The 17109-nt window shown below is 43.8% G+C and overlaps 1 protein-coding gene across 1 annotated transcript in view; it reads left to right on the plus strand.

Moving 5' to 3' along the window:
- Positions 1-16886, plus strand: part of LOC149776335 (plexin domain-containing protein 1-like) — an 85681-nt gene extending 68795 nt beyond the window's left edge. Inside the window, exon 11 of the mRNA XM_089942848.1 lies at positions 16697-16886. Coding sequence (XP_089798974.1) covers positions 16697-16813 — 117 coding nt within the window. The 3' untranslated portion in view covers positions 16814-16886. The remainder of the gene's footprint in view (positions 1-16696) is intronic.
- The last annotated feature ends 223 nt before the right edge of the window (positions 16887-17109 follow it).

Consider the following 17109-nt stretch of genomic DNA (forward strand, 5'->3'; position numbering starts at 1 on the left):
TGCGATGTCCTCTGAGGATAGACTTTCTGGCAATAGGTCTGCTTCTTCGGAAAGAGAAGAAGAATTCTTTGGTGTCGATACGACAATCGACAAAGCCTCTGTCAGCTTCAGGTTGCTGCTGTTGCTCCTGTTGCTGTTGTTGCTGCTGTTGCTGCTGTCTCTGAAGTCTGTACTTCTCTGTCCATTCTTCTTTCTCCCTGTTCATTTCTTCTCTGAAGAGCTCTTCTATCAGGTCTTCAGTGATTTTTAACATTCTCACATTCTCTATTTCTTCTGGTTTCGGTATCAGACTGTGTCTGACCCTATGCAGATTCACGTAGGCTTCGTTGAGCTTAGCTAGTTTGGAGCACATCTTCTTAGGAGGATGAGTCGACAATGGATGGCTAGACTGGGAACAACCCGGTTCTTAAAGTGAAAGCGCGGACGTGAAGGAAAACATCCCCCCACACGGTTTTCGAGCCGCAACGTTCATGAGAGGGATAGTAAGAAATGAAAGAGCATCAATCCAACATTCTTCTAGCTAAACAAAAGACAAAGGCATTTTTTCTAAACACAACATTTTTTATTCAAAAATCACTTAACACTAAACAACAACAACATTTTTAACATTAATCCAACACTATAACATCAAATAATTTTTTTCAAATCACAAACATTTTTTTCTTCAAATACAATCTACTTTAAACAAGGCTGACAACGTTGTGAATGAAATTGTGATTTCCACTGTTGGAAATCATTAGGCCATTGATGGACACTACGTTTCCTAGCTTGAGACAAAAGATAAGCATAATGGTCACAAAACCATCGATCTACTTTCACATCGTTTCTAGCAGAAGAACGAGGATCAAAATGAGTCACTAAATGTTCTAAGGAATAGCCCAGGCTGCGATGATGCAGAAAATACACACAATATTGTCCACACACCAAGGAATCTGTGCCTTGTAATTTCACGTTATTGAATCGGGTGGTTTGAGCATTTCTTCTCATAAAGTCGATGATATCGTCTTCCAAAGGGGGCAATCCGTACGAATCGAAATATTCCACACAGCCTTCTTGAGGAAAGTAGACGGTTACCCAGTGGGTTCCTGGGAGATGACTGTCGTCCGTGTTGATCACGTAAGCTTGATGGTCTTTAGGTTTGCGATGAGGGAGTTCATCTTTAGCACAGACGACGGGATTCCAAGAAGACGTATACGAACTGTGGTTCAAAAGGTAATAAAGTTCCCAGGTATCCATTGATTTGTGTGTTTTTTTTCTTCTTCTTCACAGGTAATAATACGTTGTCAATTCTATCCTGACTTTTTGCTTGAAAATGTCTGACGAATAAACGGTTATTCGTTCTGTTTCCTCACTCTGATTCAGGAGAGCTTCGATACGATGGATCTCTTGAGTGGTTAATGGTGGACAAGAATGTTCACGCAAGTCTTTATACCACTGGTGCAACACGTCTTCGTTCGAGATGAGACTCCAAGCTTCGTCCAGATACTCGTCCAATTTTTCTTCTTGACTTAACATCAAGCATTTATCGTGTTGAATTTGACTGGGATGATCGTTTTGACATCCATAGCAATTTTTCTTGATCAATTCCGTCATTTTGTCGACCAAGTGTTTGGCAAAACAGGAGACTAAATGGGCTTCTTGTTCTGGCCATCTCGACTTCATCATGACAATTTCTTCGTCTTGGGATTCTCCTTCCACGGTCTCCTCACATTCCATCTTTAAAGTTTCTCCACTAGGTAAAGAGGGATAACAGTCTTCCATGGCTTCTAATAATCTAGAATGACTTCTCTCAAACTGTTGATTTCTATGGTATTATCGAATTCTGCATACAGGATGACGTTCACTGTCTCTGGCAGAGGATTTGCAAACTGAAGTTCCACACGAATCTGGCCGGATTTTATAGGGTGGAAATGTCCCTCGTCGCTGCCTTGGTCTGGAGTGAAATCAAACGCCCACAAAGCATAGCCTCCTGCATAATCTTCGTACGTAATACCGTGACTGGTGTTGGTTCCTAACTGACCGGTGGCTTCGTACAAGGACAAGTACGATCTCAAGTAATCCTTGTTTTTAAAGTCAGGTTCGAAAGGTCGGGTACACAAGGTCTTGCCATCGCGACTGACTTCGATCTTAGACACGTCAAAGTGTTCAAAGTTGAAAGGATTTTTAGCGAAGGCTCCGTTGAAGGCTGTATTCTCGACCATACCAACGATCAAACGTTTGGGTAACTGTCCTTGGAATAGATGATCTTCGATCATGGATCGCTGTCCAGCAGGAATGGTGAACGTTTTCACTTCCACTCGTCGTATGGGATATTTGGCGGTCGTTCTGCTCAACGTCTGACTGATGTCGTTTCCCACTTTAGGTAACACTTCCACACGGCGTACGTAGAGTCTGGCTTCTAGGATTTTGGTTTTGTACTCGTCAGCATTACCCAATAAATGGAAAGCGGTACTGCTCCGATTCAGTCTCAGGCGAACATTCACTCCGTTTAGCAAATATTTCTCTTGCAACCACATGTCCAAATGCAAACGGTCCATCAGTTCTAAACTTTTGTCGACTCCTTTGATTCTGTCTCTTCGTTCTATAAATCCCGCATTGTTTTTTTTGGCTGATGGATCAGTTTCGAATGTTTCAAACTCGCCTGTTTCGTCAGCTTCCCATACCACACAGGCATTGAGATGAGTGTTCTTGGCATCTATTCCGTACGTCAAGAGATTTTCCAGGTAGGCACGATAAGGGTAAGTATCCATGCTGCTACTGACCAGTTTGTTATTCAAGTACAAGTCCACTCCACTGAACAAGGAATGCATGAAATTGTTGACGGGAGCTACTGCTTCATCGTCTATAGGACCTCCAGTCTTATCTAGAATTTTGACTTTCAGGTACAAGTAACTGCTATTCAGATCGATGTAATCTTCGGGCTGTCCTTTGATTTCAAACTCGATGGGAGCGGAATCGGTCAATGAGGAGACGGGGTGAAATTCCACCCACTGAGATTCTTGCATGGTCATCATGGTGGGGGGCATGGCAAACAGATCCAGTTCCGTCTTGGAACAAGCGCAAGACTCTCGGTGCATCATTTTTTTTTGTTCTGTGTCTCAATAATCGAAAACGTCTAAGTCTCGAACGGTTCTTCTTTTCTTGGCCTTTCTCGCTTGAAGTCTGGTGAAAGGGTGTTTTCTTCGTCGTCTCTTTCTGCCTTGTCCTTGCTGAATGCCTGACTCGGTAGCGTGCAGGGCATTTATAGGTGTGTCTCGTCGGCCCAAAATGTCTTTGCCCGTTTGCAGCAAGACATTTTTGCCTGCCCTCATGAAGGCTTCTTTAGGGTTTTGTTTGTCGATGATGACATTTTGGAGAAATTCTTTGCCTTGCGTCAGTGCCGCATCTTTCAAGGCGTGCAATCCGCGTGTCACCATCGGTTTCAACACCGGAGCCACCGAACGAAAGGCCGATTTCAGCATGTCTCCTAAACCGTGTCCTCGCTGTCGAGCCACCCCTCGGTACACTGGATACATGACTTACTTACGAATCGTGAGAGAACCGTTTTCGAAAATGGAGTTTCACCGTGACTTTTCCTTTGGTGAATGGAATATCTTGTCCCAAATCTCCTTTTATAGTAATGTTGACCGTGTCCAAATACGACTTGCTGACAGGTAAATAGTGAGGATGGACAAATTCGCGGTGGACGTGGTAAGTGTTTCCACCTTCCTCGTCAGCGTTTGCGGCAGAATCCACTTTGAAAGGAATGACACGCAGTAACGGTACGGAGGTGTGTCCCACCACGTTGTATTCCACCACATCGGAATACACGAACATCAAATTCAGTCCTTGGTTCAGTTCTACCGGGGTACGAAAATACTTGGCAAAAGTATCGTTGTCAGAAATGACTAGTAATTCGCCTTTTTGTTGTTCTACTTTCTTCCTCAGCTCCATGTCACCGCCCAACATGTCAAACAATTCAGGACAAAATAAGAAAGACATGATTTTGGGCCCCTCAGGAAATTTTATCAGGAAGCGACGAGCTGTTTTGTGGTACTCCAGGGTGACACTTTTTTTGACACTTTCCAAAGCTTTCATAAACACACCATTAAACCTGGTGGCTATGGTGTTGACCAAATGTTGACCACTAAAATAATAGCCTGGGGGAATGAACAAGTGATAGCTGGTCCACTTTAGATTTGGTGTACGGGTTTTCTTGTCATATTTGCTATGGGTATCCAAATACTGTTGTATTTGTTCGTCATGAACTTCCACATCAAATTTATTTTGATTGGGAAGGACATTGAGGACTTGGGTCGGGTGAATCATTTCCACTAAAGCCACTTCCCAATGGGCTTCGTGGTCTAAGGGGATGGCTTGAGGTAATTTGGCCGTGTAACAGCACAACGTGTTATTGGGAAACACCTCCATGGAACTGTCACTGGGTAAGGTTAAGTAAAATTGGTTTTGGTGACTCATAATTCCAGAGTTCTGTGGCTTTCCGAGGGGTTAGTGGATGTCAGAGACGTGTCTACGCCCAAAATGGGGTTCTGGTTGTGGTTGTTGTTGGAGTGGTGACTGGCACTGGCACTGGACACAACGTTCCCGTTCGAGGAGAATTTCAGGGAGGGATTGGGAAGTAGGTAACCGATGCAACTGCTCAATAAAATGGTCCACAATTGTTTGTCTCCTTGTTGCAAACTCAAATTGGCAATGGCTGCCCCGATGACACAATACACCACGAAGATTTGGCAGAAAAAGACGATTTGCGTTTTAGGCACACGTTCTCCACACCACACCCACAAGGGTTGTTTTTGTAAATCTTGCACAGAAGAACTAGGGGAAGAAGGACTGGTCGACGTAGCTGCGTCTGCTGCTGTGTGAAAGGGCATGATGGTCACTTCTTCTTTTTATAGTCGATGACTTGCGAAGCGTCGATCCAAGAATCGAAACTGGGTGGATATCCTTTCCAACGTACTTTGACTTCTTTGACACGTCGTTTGCCCACTTTACGGGTTCTGCGTTCGAGAATGCTTTCGATGTCGTACACGTCGTCTTCTTTTTTGGTGACACGTTGTAACTCGGGCAAATAAAACGTTCCTTTGAGTACTTCTCCGTTCATGTCTTCCAATTTATAGACGGCAGGATGACGGCCATGCACTCGTCCAGTGACGCGAAACAATTCGGTCGTCCAGTTAGGTAAGTAACCTTTGTCGAAAGTGCGTTTGGTTTTGCCAATGCGCACCCAATCTCCTACGGTCAACTCTCCACTTTTCTTGGGGACAGCCCTCGTCGGGGACGTACCGAACAGACGCTCGAACACCAGCACTTCGTTGTCGGGAGTCACGTCTTGCGGGGCACGTCCGATGCTTCGATGGTAAGATTGGTTGTATGCTTGCACCAGGTGCGGTAAGATGTCGATGTACTTCAGAGTGTGGTGATGCGTAAAATATTTCCACATGCGTTCTTTCAAAGTGCGTTGAAAACGTTCCACGATGCTGGCTTTGGTTTCGGGATTCTCGGTGGTAAAAAAATGAATGTCACGTTTCTTTAATTCTTTTTGGAAAGCTTGGTTCAGAAATTCGGTGCCTTTGTCCGTTTGCCATCGAAGAGGGCGACGACCGCTTTGTTTCAACACCCGTTGCAGGGCTCGCACTAACTCGCTGCTGGATTTGGAAGTCAAAGGCACGACCCAGGCAAATTTGGAAAAGACGTCAATGACACAAAACAAATATTTGTAACCACGATTGTAGCTGGCCAAATGAGAGACATCAGCTAAATCGGCTTGCCATTGATGATCGATACCTTCCACTCGGGTGCGACTTCTGGCAAACTTGCGTCGAATGGGTTTGTGTAAAGTGTAGGTAGCTTGTTCTTGTAACCATCGTTGCACTTGAGGTAAACGGAGACTTTTCAGTCGGGTTTTGGCAGCACGATACAATTTTTGAACTCCTGCGTAACCTGCAGGATGGGAGGGATCGTAGTAAATGCTAGCTAAGACTTTTTCCATTTTTTTGTGTTGATTGGTGTCTTAATAAGGCACCCACTCTTGGAAGAGGCTACTCTTTTTCTCTTGGGGTATTTTCTTGGATTGCAAGGCTTTGCGTGTGCGGCCAGCAATAGGTGTCGAAGATGAGGAGGATGTCTGAGCGGGGGATATCGGTTCTTGTTTCACTTCTGTCTTCACTTCTGTCTTCACTTTCTTTTTCTCTTGTGAGGAAGAAGGGGTGGCCATCATCTTTTTAATCCATCCAATTCTGGAGGTAGGTGGTGTTGTTAACTTGCGTACTTTTTCTGGTGGAGTTTGAAATCCTTCTTCTTCTTCTTCTTTTCCTTTTTCTGTCTTGGTCACGGGTACTGGTGGTACTGGTACTGGTACTGGTGATGGTGCTGGACTTTTCATCAAGGTCTTAAAATCTTTCAAAGTGGGTAGAGCTGTTTCGTCTAAAGCTTTCTGGTGAAAGAGTTGCAGTCGTTGCAAGAGTTGACCGTACTTTTGCGATTTTTCTGTTTCGGACAAATCTTGGCGATCCATCAAGGACTGCAATTCGTGTTGTAACTGGGACATCTCGCTCAAATTGGGATTGGGAGGTAAATGCGGGGTGCGTTGTTCTTGCCACCGATGGTATTCCATCCATCGTTTGTAAGGCACTAAAGCTAGTTTTCGTCCTTCCATGGGGTTGTCAGGGGTGAATTCTGAGATCTTGGGACTTCCGAAGGCCTTTTTATCTTGCTCCCATCAGTCCTCCCAACATGGTTCCCAAGACTCCTTTCAGTATGGGGCCTAACAAGAGAGGTAAAATGCCTCCACGTTGGACCAACATCTTCTTTTTTTGACGAATGGGAATTTTCTTTTGAACCATTTTCCGAAGAACGTGACGATGTTTGCCTAAGCATTGTTTCTGGTGTTTGGACAAAGGGATCGTGCCTTTCAAAACGTTCAAACAACATTCGCACACGGTATCGATGACCTCTTTGGAGGCCGTTTGAATGAGTTTTTTTCGTAGGGGTGGAGAAGCTTTGGACAGGACAGATAACAGGTCCCCATGTTTGGCTAAACGTGGTGGTAGTCCTTTCCTTTTCTTTCCTTGGGGTTTTCTGGAGGGTGACATCTTTGAGTCTTTAGGAGCACCTAAAAACACTGATACCCTACTCGGTCACAGGCCTTTTTTATACTGGAACGCGTCGCCACTGATTGTCTTTACGTTTTATCAGTTTGAGGACAGGCATGACACGTCGTGCAGGGGTACGTAACGGACTAAATCGAGCCAGTTCTTGCTTGGACAAATCCAGTAAACTTTGTAACATGCCCGATCTTTCTTGAACTTTGATTTTGGGAGAAGGTACTTTGTGAGCAGCAGCCACTGCCGCTAAATGGGAAGGTCCTGCCACTGGGGAAGTTCTTTTGGGGGTCATCAACGGAGAAGTTCTTGGTGTAATCAACGTCTCTGAAGTCTGTACTTCTCTGTCCATTCTTCTTTCTCCCTGTTCATTTCTTCTCTGAAGAGCTCTTCTATCAGGTCTTCAGTGATTTTTAACATTCTCACATTCTCTATTTCTTGATGTTTATGTTCGATCAAACGTTTGACGAATTCGGTTTTGCCTGAACCGCTAGGTCCAGCAATGAGCATGTTAAAGGGATGGCGAAGATACAAAGCCTCCCAACTGGCACGATCTAAGTGTTCGTCGATGACTTTGACAGTAGAGGAAGAGGGAGCAGAGACAGCAGAGGTAGCCATGGTATGAGAAATGTCACTTGTGACACGAAAAACAAACAAGACAAGAGTTTATATACTTTTTTCAGAACACGTTTATTGAATGTTTCAAATATGAACACGAAAGACAAAAATACATACAACCCAAATAGTGATGTACAGGAATATAAAACACAGCAAAGTGATCAAAGTGAAATATAAACAAGTGTCTGTACAACATGTTTTGGTTAACCAAGATGTCCTAGGGACAGTGTGTAATGTTCTTACAGTCTCTACATGAGGTATTGTCACACAAGTGTCCTCCCGGAATGACCTTTCAGGAATGTCCATGACAGTCCTGTCCTGAAGCGAGTGGTTGTTCTCGGTGACAGGTTCTTCTGGCACCGTCACTAACACGGGTTGAAAAGTAACTTTTTTCCCTGAACAACTCTTGTGCATACTGGGCCACTTCTTGGGTCCAAGCCTCAAAACCCCCATTTTTCCAATCACGAACATCTGTCCAATGAGGGTGTAAGTCACAAGCTACACACACATCGTCATACACGTCTTGGGTCTCTAAAAGTTGACGAATCTTTTTTTCCTGTTGAGGTCGAGAAGTATCCAGATGAAAACGCAAGGCTTTGAACAAAAGGAGTTTTTCGTGACCATTTAAGGCCATGGAGGTGGTAAGTACTGATCGTAAAGAGTCCACAAAGAATCGGCTGGTAAACGAAATCCCAAAAAACAAGTCACTAAGACACACACCACTTGTCGTCCCAAATTGAATGGATACAGTTCTTGTAATAATCGATGGTAATGATCCACGGTTTGAATATGGTCATTGAGTTCCTTCCACGGAATCTGTTGGATGACATGTGACATAAGTCGTGGCATGGCAGCCTGTTTTTATAGTCTCTTTGTTTCGGAAACAATACACGTACTTTCTAGCCAGAGATCTTCGTTCTCCAGTAGGGAATCTAAATCTTGCATACTGTAACCGAAACTTCAGAGTTCGTTTAGAAGTTTCCTCTTCCTCTAAGTAGATTCCACGTAAAATATGTTGATAATCCTTTAACTTGTCTTCCTCAATGTATTGCTGTAGGTGAATCTCGAAGTAACCAAAATAATGAACGTTTCGATCATTCACTAACTCAAAGTGTTGAACAAGGTCTGACCACTGAAACAATTTCTGACGAATCAGTTCTCTTATACCATTCAGGTACCAGTGGTTAAAGATCTGGTGACGTAACGGATGCAATTGTTCTTTACGTTTGACTTGTATTTTCACCAGCTCTCGGTAAATGCGTTCTCTCAACTCCACAGGCAAAGCACGAATGTTCTCTAGCAAAGTATCCATGAATAGGTCATACTAAATCCTCTTTGGTCTGACACAAGAAATGTACTCTTTGCACAAACATGGTTTCACTTCAGTGTCGAATTTAAATCTTTGAGTCACTAATCTACACATTACAATTCGTTCAGAAGTTTCCTCTTTCACTAAGTTGACATTGTGTTCAAGATGTTGGTAATTCGTTAAATCTTCCTCTGGAATTCGATGCAGTACGTTTACAATGATGTAGGTAGAATCGTCCATACCAAACCAATCCTTTTTAAAACTAGAGGATCGTTGATCAATGTCTGTCCGATGGAACACTTTCAATTGAATCAATCCTTGTATAGCCTTCAGGTACCAGTGGTTCAAACACCGGTGACGTAACGGATGCAATTGTTCTTTACGTTTCACTTGTATTTTGACCAGCTCTCGGTAAATGCGTTCTCTCAACTCCACAGGCAAAGCACGAATGTTCTCTTGTAAAGTATCCATGAACAGATGATTATGGTAAGAAGTTACTTCAATGTCTCGGTCCCACTAAAGGTAAGTAATGACAATTCGGTGACCATCGAGCATGTTCTACGTAGGCCGAATCTTGCGGTTCCCAGTGGTGAAGTGTCACATCGCAACTGAAGCACCTGACTTCATCTCCTTCGCCCAAGTAGAAAAATCCGGCTCTGGCTAATTCTTCAGGGGTCGGTCCTCCCAGATACTTAGGCCATTTTCCTTTGAACGATTGAATACGATTTTCATAGTCGCAGTATTCCGACAAACGCACAGGAAACGAATATTCGTTTTTCACAGGTTCGTTTCGATGAGGGTTGAGTGACATGGGTAGGAGTTTGCTCAAGGCTGGATGACATCCGTAGGGGGGTAGACGTGAAGGTGAACATTCCCCTTTAAAACGAAACCCAGTAAAATGTCCAAGAGGACGAGCGGCATCACTTTCGCATCCCACAGGTTTGACACGCACAGCATCACTTTCCATGATAGGGGTAGGGGCACTAAAGTTCCCATGATGCTTTACGGCATCGCTCAGGTCACAACGTACAGCATCATATCCATCGCAAGGCTCACAATCGCACTCGTCTGCAAACTCCGTTACGCAATTACAATGGTAACCACATGGACAATCGCAGTTTCCTTCCGGACATTTTCCGTCGCAATGCATGGGTCTTATCCATCCAATATTAGTCACACTAGAGGAAGATACAACTTTTTTACAATCCCCAAACTGGAACGATGTCTCTTTCAAAGTATTCATCTTGTTTGCTCGGTCTTGGTAGTCACAATGAACTATCGATCTTGTCTAGGGTTCCTTTTTATATACAGACCAATACCGACGTGACCGTACGGTAACGTAAAGTGATTGGGAAGTCGCACTCGCTTCTGGTACACGATTTGATAGACTTTTTCCAAGGGTCGACTGACGATGTGGTGAGTGGGTAAACGTACAATCTTGTTCGGTTGATAGGTGGTCACTTTAAAGTTTCCATCCTCTTCCGATTGCAAGGCTTCTTTCAATACCCCAAAGTTGACCACTCGACTGGTACGATAATTCAGAGTCAGTCCTTTCACTTTGCACGTCGTGTGCACTTCTCCTTGTTTGTCCCGGTATTCGTAGCCGTAATTTTTGGGACCACCACTGACGAAACTTAGAATCTTGTCGTCGGGATGCTCGTCTGTCCAGGCTCCTAAACGGTCTCCTTCGATGTCAGGGTGATGTTGAATCGGGTGATGGATGTAAATGCAACTGTCCGTGTCAAAGTACAGGACGCGTTCTTCTAATAGTTCTAAAGCTTCGTACAATTTTAAGCGAGCATGAGCTGTCACGTAAGCCGCAATGATGACATTTCCAAAGGGGTCGTCTTGCACAAAGTCCAGATCTTCTTCGTAATTGACCAAGATCAAATTCTCTCGAACGACGTCCACGTGTTTCATGTATTTGGTTTTGTCGTGAATCATCTGGAAGTAACGGGAAGGTTCTGTCAAATATTCCGTCTTGGGTAAACACGGTCGTTGTGCCATTTTACCCCACAAGCAATTTAACATCACTTTGGCAAACGATCGCCTGCCTTCGTTTTTCTCGATGTGGTCTAAAGTGATGCCTTCTTGTTCGTAGTATTTCTCTTTGAATTGTATTTGGTCTTCGGGAGTGTGACACCAGGAAGGATAGCCGCTGGCTTCTTGCTTCAGTTTCAAAAAGGCATCCACGTAGTCGGCGAAAATGCCTTTCTGCGTGGGGTCACCCTTGCGGTATTGTTGTGTCTTGGGAAAGTGGCAAATTTCGTACACTTCTAACAGTTGGTATCCCATGTCCAGAGCTTTGAACAATTCCACGCTGACCCAGGTTCCCGTCAAGGCCCGTTCTTCCTGGCTGTGCTGACAAGGTTGGTCTTGGTTGCACGTTTCGGCACAAGTACGGCACAAGGGAAACATCAGTTTGCCTTGACAATGGTGAGGTAAGACGGGATGGTATAGGTTCGTGGGAGGTAAAACTTTGCACTTGATCAAGCCTTCGTATTGTCGAATGTTGACCAGGTCGATGTGTTCCGTCAGCAATCGCGGGTGCCCTGTAGGAAAGTGACAATATTTGCACACGTAGGGATACAGCGAACACACATCCAAGTATTTGATTTCTTCTCCTTTCTCTTCGTCGGCTTGGTACAGCAAACAGGTGGCATTGGTCCTTCCTCCGTACAAACTATCCCTCGGGTTCAGGGGGTCCATCAGCTTGTAACTTTCCACGACACGTTTAAACTCGGGATCGATTTTCAAACGGTGATCGTATTCGTGTTCCCACATTTCCACCACTTGGTATCCTTGCTGTTCTAACTTCAAGCGTCGCTGACAAGTGTCCTGGTACAGGTCTTCCATGGTCCGTTGCAAAAACTGATTTTTAGTGTCACGGTCAGGGTAGCAGACGGGACATCCGTGAAATAAGCAACCGTTAAACTCGTACACGATCTTGGGGTTTTCTAAGTCCCAGCCATCGACCGAATACGTTCCGATGGTCTTTTCGCCTCCTCCGTTGCGGGCATGCTGAATCCACTTGTCTTCCTTGTCGCACAAGTAATGTAACCAGCGTAGGGCTTTGACCGAGTATTGACGTTTGACAAAGTGGGTCGTTTGAGGACTGATGACAGCCACGGTCTTTTCAGGCATGAATCGTTGTCGATACACTAAGGAACACGCTTTGGCAATGGTGCAAGCTTCTTTCAAAGGATCGACCCCTCCGTGTTCCATGAACAGTTCTCGAAATTTTCCACAGCAACGCCGTAAAATGTCCACGTCGGAACGACAATACTTTAACATTTCTTCCTGAAAGTCGAAAGGGTCCGAGGCGTGAGCCTGGTACCAAGCGTAGAAAGCTTCTCGTTGTTCGGTACGCATGTTGTCGGGGTCGTAATAGTGAGCCTCTGGTAAATGGGGTAGAACGGCGTGTTGATTGGCTTCCGTATTGAAAAAGTGTGGAAAGTGCCCTTTAGCCATTTCTGTCATTCCAAACGTTTTAGGCATTCGACTCAAAGGCATGGCCAAATAGCTCATCGAATCTTTAAACTGTACTTGTCCCACTTGCATGAAAATGATTTTGGCTCCGTTCAAAGTCACTTTAGGACGCTCGGTGCCTTGTTCCGTATAATATCTGAGAAGAAACTGTCCATCGTATCCGGAGAAATTGTGAGCCATCACCGTGGCATGACGATGACAATCTCCGTAACGTTCGATGTCCTCTTGGCTCCATGTCTTGTCGACGGGGTCTAAGACCCATTGGGCAAAATCGGCTAACGTGTTGGGTCCCCGAAAGATTTTTTCACGCCCTCCGGGAATCTTGCTGCAGTGAGGGCAATGACTGAAGATAGGTTCTTGAATGCACTTCTCGCACGCTCGATGAGCCACGCAGAAATTAGGAATGTGAATGCCAGTCTCTTGCATGCATTCGAAATCGAAAAAGATGAAATTACCTTTCTTCTTGTGACCGTCCTCTTTCTCTGGTGGGGGTTGGTATTTTTGCACGTAACATTCGTGTTCCAAGTCCACGATGTGGTGACAAATGTGACATTTTTTCTTTCCTGAACATACGTGTGCCTTGGTATTATTGGTACGTATGCCTTGTCCACACGTAGGGCACAATCTCAGGAGTTGACAAGCGCATTTCTTCTGTGAACCTTGCGTCTTCAAATGTTGTTGGTAACAGGTAGGGCTGACAAACGTGCGCAGACAAGTGGAACAAGGCACTGGTTTTTGCCCTTCGCTCAGACAGGGTGAAGAGGCCGAACATCCTGAGCATTTCGATCCACAATGCTTGTGTTGCTCTCGATTGTTATAACCATGGTCACATTTCTCACAATAATAACAGTATCTCAGGAATCCAGTGATACTGGTAATGGTATCGAAATGGTCATCGTGATGATAAAGGTGAATGTATTTTCCGTCCTTAAAGTCTTGGCCTCGAAACAACAGAGGTCCGCGCACTTCTTGAGGGTGCACTTTCAAGGTGTATCGTGGAGCTAGGGCATCTTGCAATTTTTGCATCTCAGGAATGCCACAGGGTGTGTCTTTGGACAGTCCGGCTTGTTGTAACAGGAGTTCTGCTTCATTTCGTTGTTTGGCTCGGTCGGAACGTTGAATAGTGTCCCAGGTTCTTTTCCATTCTACCGTGTCGTTCTTGTTGGCATAGGTTCGTCCCACCACGATGGCACGGGCTAAACACATCTGGTCATGAGGGTTGTTAATTCGGACGAGACTCTTTTTGGTGTTGCGAAGGTCGTCCACCAATAACATCTTTTTGCGTCCTGTCCCTTGAGGAGGAGAGACGTGGGTCATGTCCAGTGTGGCTTTACCATCGGTGATGTCAAACTGATCATTAGATTGTTGTACGTGTTGAATCTTGTCCATGACTTTGGAAGCAGTCAATTCTGCAGGGGTGCTAAACTCGATCCAAACAGGGGATTTCAAACCGTCGTGTTGTATGGAAAGTCTCAAGCGATCGTCTTCTTTGGGTTGACATTGTCGCTTGAGTGCAGTGAGCAAAGAATCCCACACCTCGGTGATGAACCCTTCTGCTTTCTCTAACGGCACTTCAGCCTTGAAATCTTTAAACTTCACCGTGTATTTGTAAGCCGTGGTTCTAAATTTTCTAGAGGAGCGCTTTTCCGTCTCTCGAATGGAATAGTACTTTTCAGGGTTGACAAAGGGTGATGAACTTGGTTTAGAGGGTTCGGATTCTGGTTCACTCATGTCCTCTTCAAAATCACTGGCATGAATTTGTGCCAAGATTTCAGCCCTGGTACGAGGCGATAGATCACGTTTCTGCCTCTTACTTTCTTCTTTCTTCTCGAATGAATGGGATCGTTTCATCTTGAAAGCAAAAAGTCAAATGACTCAAGTTCAAACACCATAAACTACTTTATAGTCATAGCAGACCAGCGTATATAAAAAGGGTGTGTGTCTTGTCCTTTCACTATTCATTTCACTCTCAAGCCGAGCACAACGATGGAAGAGACTAACCAGATGGAACGTTTCGTCAGAGCTTTGCGAGGGGTCATTAGAAAATTCTCTTCAGACCAGCCTACGGACTACTCTCCTTCCTTTAGAGATAAAAGTCAAGATACTTGCTATATCTGTCAGAAGAAAGGGCATTGGTCTTCAGAGTGTCCAGACCGTCAAAAAAGAAAAAAAACAGGGGATAAAAAAGACAAAAGTCAAGATACCTGTTATTATTGTCAAGAAAAAGGACATTGGTCTCCAGATTGCCCCAAAAAGAAACAAGAGGAGTCAGAAGAAAAGAGGAATTCTTCAGAAGAAGAGAGGGATTCTTCTGAGGAAGAAAGAAGACAGGTGAAGAAAAAGAAACAGGAGAAGAGAAGAAGGGAAGAAAGCGAGGAGGAAGAAGAAGAGGAAAAGAGTGTGACGGTGAAGAAATTCAAAAAACAGAGAGACTAAACAAGGAGAAAAGAAGAAGTCAATGAACTTTTAATTAGAGTGTTGTGTTGTGAATTGGATTGTAAAAAATGGAGAAAAGAATAAATGAATGATAAAAGGTAAGTGTCTTTGAGTTGTGATTTTAAAATAAGAAGCTACACTCACGCACTCATACACAGACACGTACCATAAGGGTAAAATGGGTGGGGTTTATTTTTTTTTTTTTTGAGTTATTGGCAAATTGAAATTGTATTTCTTTTCGAGAAATGTGGGTGGCCCTGAAAAGGGCCTTTTTTCTTCATGGTGAAAGGGTGAGTTTAAGCAATCAACTTTAACTGCCTTATGCCTTTGCCACGGCCAAGGCCTACTTCTGGACTGCGTAATGTTGATGATTGGGTTGAAATCACTAAGGGTGGTACGGTAGGCTTAGTCACAGGGTTAACGTGTTTAGCTCGGGAAGGTCGTATTCTCTTCGGTCGTGATAAAGAAGTCTGATACATTTGTTTCAGACTTCTTAACTCCGCTAAAATGTCCAACAGTACCGTGACCGTTTGATTTTCACCCTCTTGTTTCTTTGCTCTACTTCTTCTTGCTGTTGCTGCTGTTGTTTTTTTCTTACCTCTTCTTCTTGTTGCTGTTGCTGTAGGAGAAAAGCCTGTTCCGCTTCCTTTTGTCGTTGTATAAATTTCTCCAATTCTTCTTTTTGTCTCTGTCTAAAATTTTCCACTTGCGGTAATGAAGAAGGTAACGAAGGTTCCGGAACAAATTCTTGCGAGGAGAGAAAATCCACAAAATCCCAATTCACCTCTTCTGAAAGTAAGTCCGGGTTCCCTTGGGCAGTCTCCCCTGCTGGTGCACCCCAATGGATCGTTTTCTGAGTTTCCGTCATGTTGAATCACTGTCGCATAGATTGACTGCACACAAGCGCTAGCGAATCTATATTGACTACGTGACGTCACAGACTGCTCTCTTCGGATTGGATGCGAGCTGACTGAATTCTGTAACGCGTGTTCGGATTGGTGAATGAACTCAATCCGTTTCAATCCTTTCTGTCCCTATAAATAAGCGCCGTTCAATGCATTGATTCACCTGTTCTCGTCGCTTCAAGATGTGGACTACAGTTGAGTCATCCACCCTTGTGTCTTCCATGATGTTTCGGACAGACTTGCTCATGTATGTCCGATCCAAGTGGACCGTTGTCCACAGGACAAACACCAGCCTGTGGATACGTAGGATCTACGTCGAAAGACAAGGATGCCTGAAAAGAGTGCTGATGTACGGACCAACAGTAAGACGCAGCCTAAGGACAAGAAGAAGACCAATGCGGTGCCATTTATGTTAATGAATACATTAACATAAAACCCAAAGGCCCTTTTCAGGGCCAGCCATATTTCTCGAAAAGAGATAGTCTTTGAATTGCCTACCCCTTTTTTAAATTTAAATTTAAATTTAAATTTAAAAAAACTTTTTAAAAAAAAAAAAAATCCCATGTTCAATTCCCCTTGTCCGTAAAGTGACCCACGATTTATTGCCATGTTCAATTCCCCTTGTCCGTAAAGTGACCCACGATTTATTGCCATGTTAAATTCCCTTGTCCGTAAAGTGACCCACGATTTTTCTCCATGTTAAATTTCCCTTGTCCGTAAAGTGACCCAAGGGTGTTTTTAATGCTAATTCCCATTGTCCGTAAAGCGCCCCCTTATACTACTATTAGAGTCTTGGAAATGAACAAGTGATTTTCAGCTTTTTCTGTTTATAATTTCAGAATCGCCCAAGTGCTTTGAGGGAAAGGGTAAAGAATGTTCGGGATAATTTCTTCAAACGTTTTTCTGATTCCAGCGAAAAATACAAATTAAAAAAAGAATCAGAACTGTATATTTAAACAAGAACTTTTTTATGCATTGTGTCTAAAAACTAAACAATTATTCCAATCTATATAAAGTTTCCAACACAAATCTGATTTTTTTCTGATTTTTTTATGACTTTGCCGTTATGCATTTTTGAGTTTTTAATACTACATTCTTTATTGTGCGCAACGAAAGGCCGACATATCGGATTTGTACATAGAAAATAGTGATAATATTGATCAACATTGGATCTTTACATAGGAAATAATGACACATTTGTATCAACATCGGATCTCTACATAGGAAATAATGACACTTTTTTGGATCAACA

The sequence above is a fragment of the Sinohyriopsis cumingii genome, chromosome 18 (assembly GCF_028554795.1).
Source record: "Sinohyriopsis cumingii isolate HCF-2022 chromosome 18, ASM2855479v2, whole genome shotgun sequence".
Classification (NCBI taxonomy): domain Eukaryota; kingdom Metazoa; phylum Mollusca; class Bivalvia; order Unionida; family Unionidae; genus Sinohyriopsis; species Sinohyriopsis cumingii.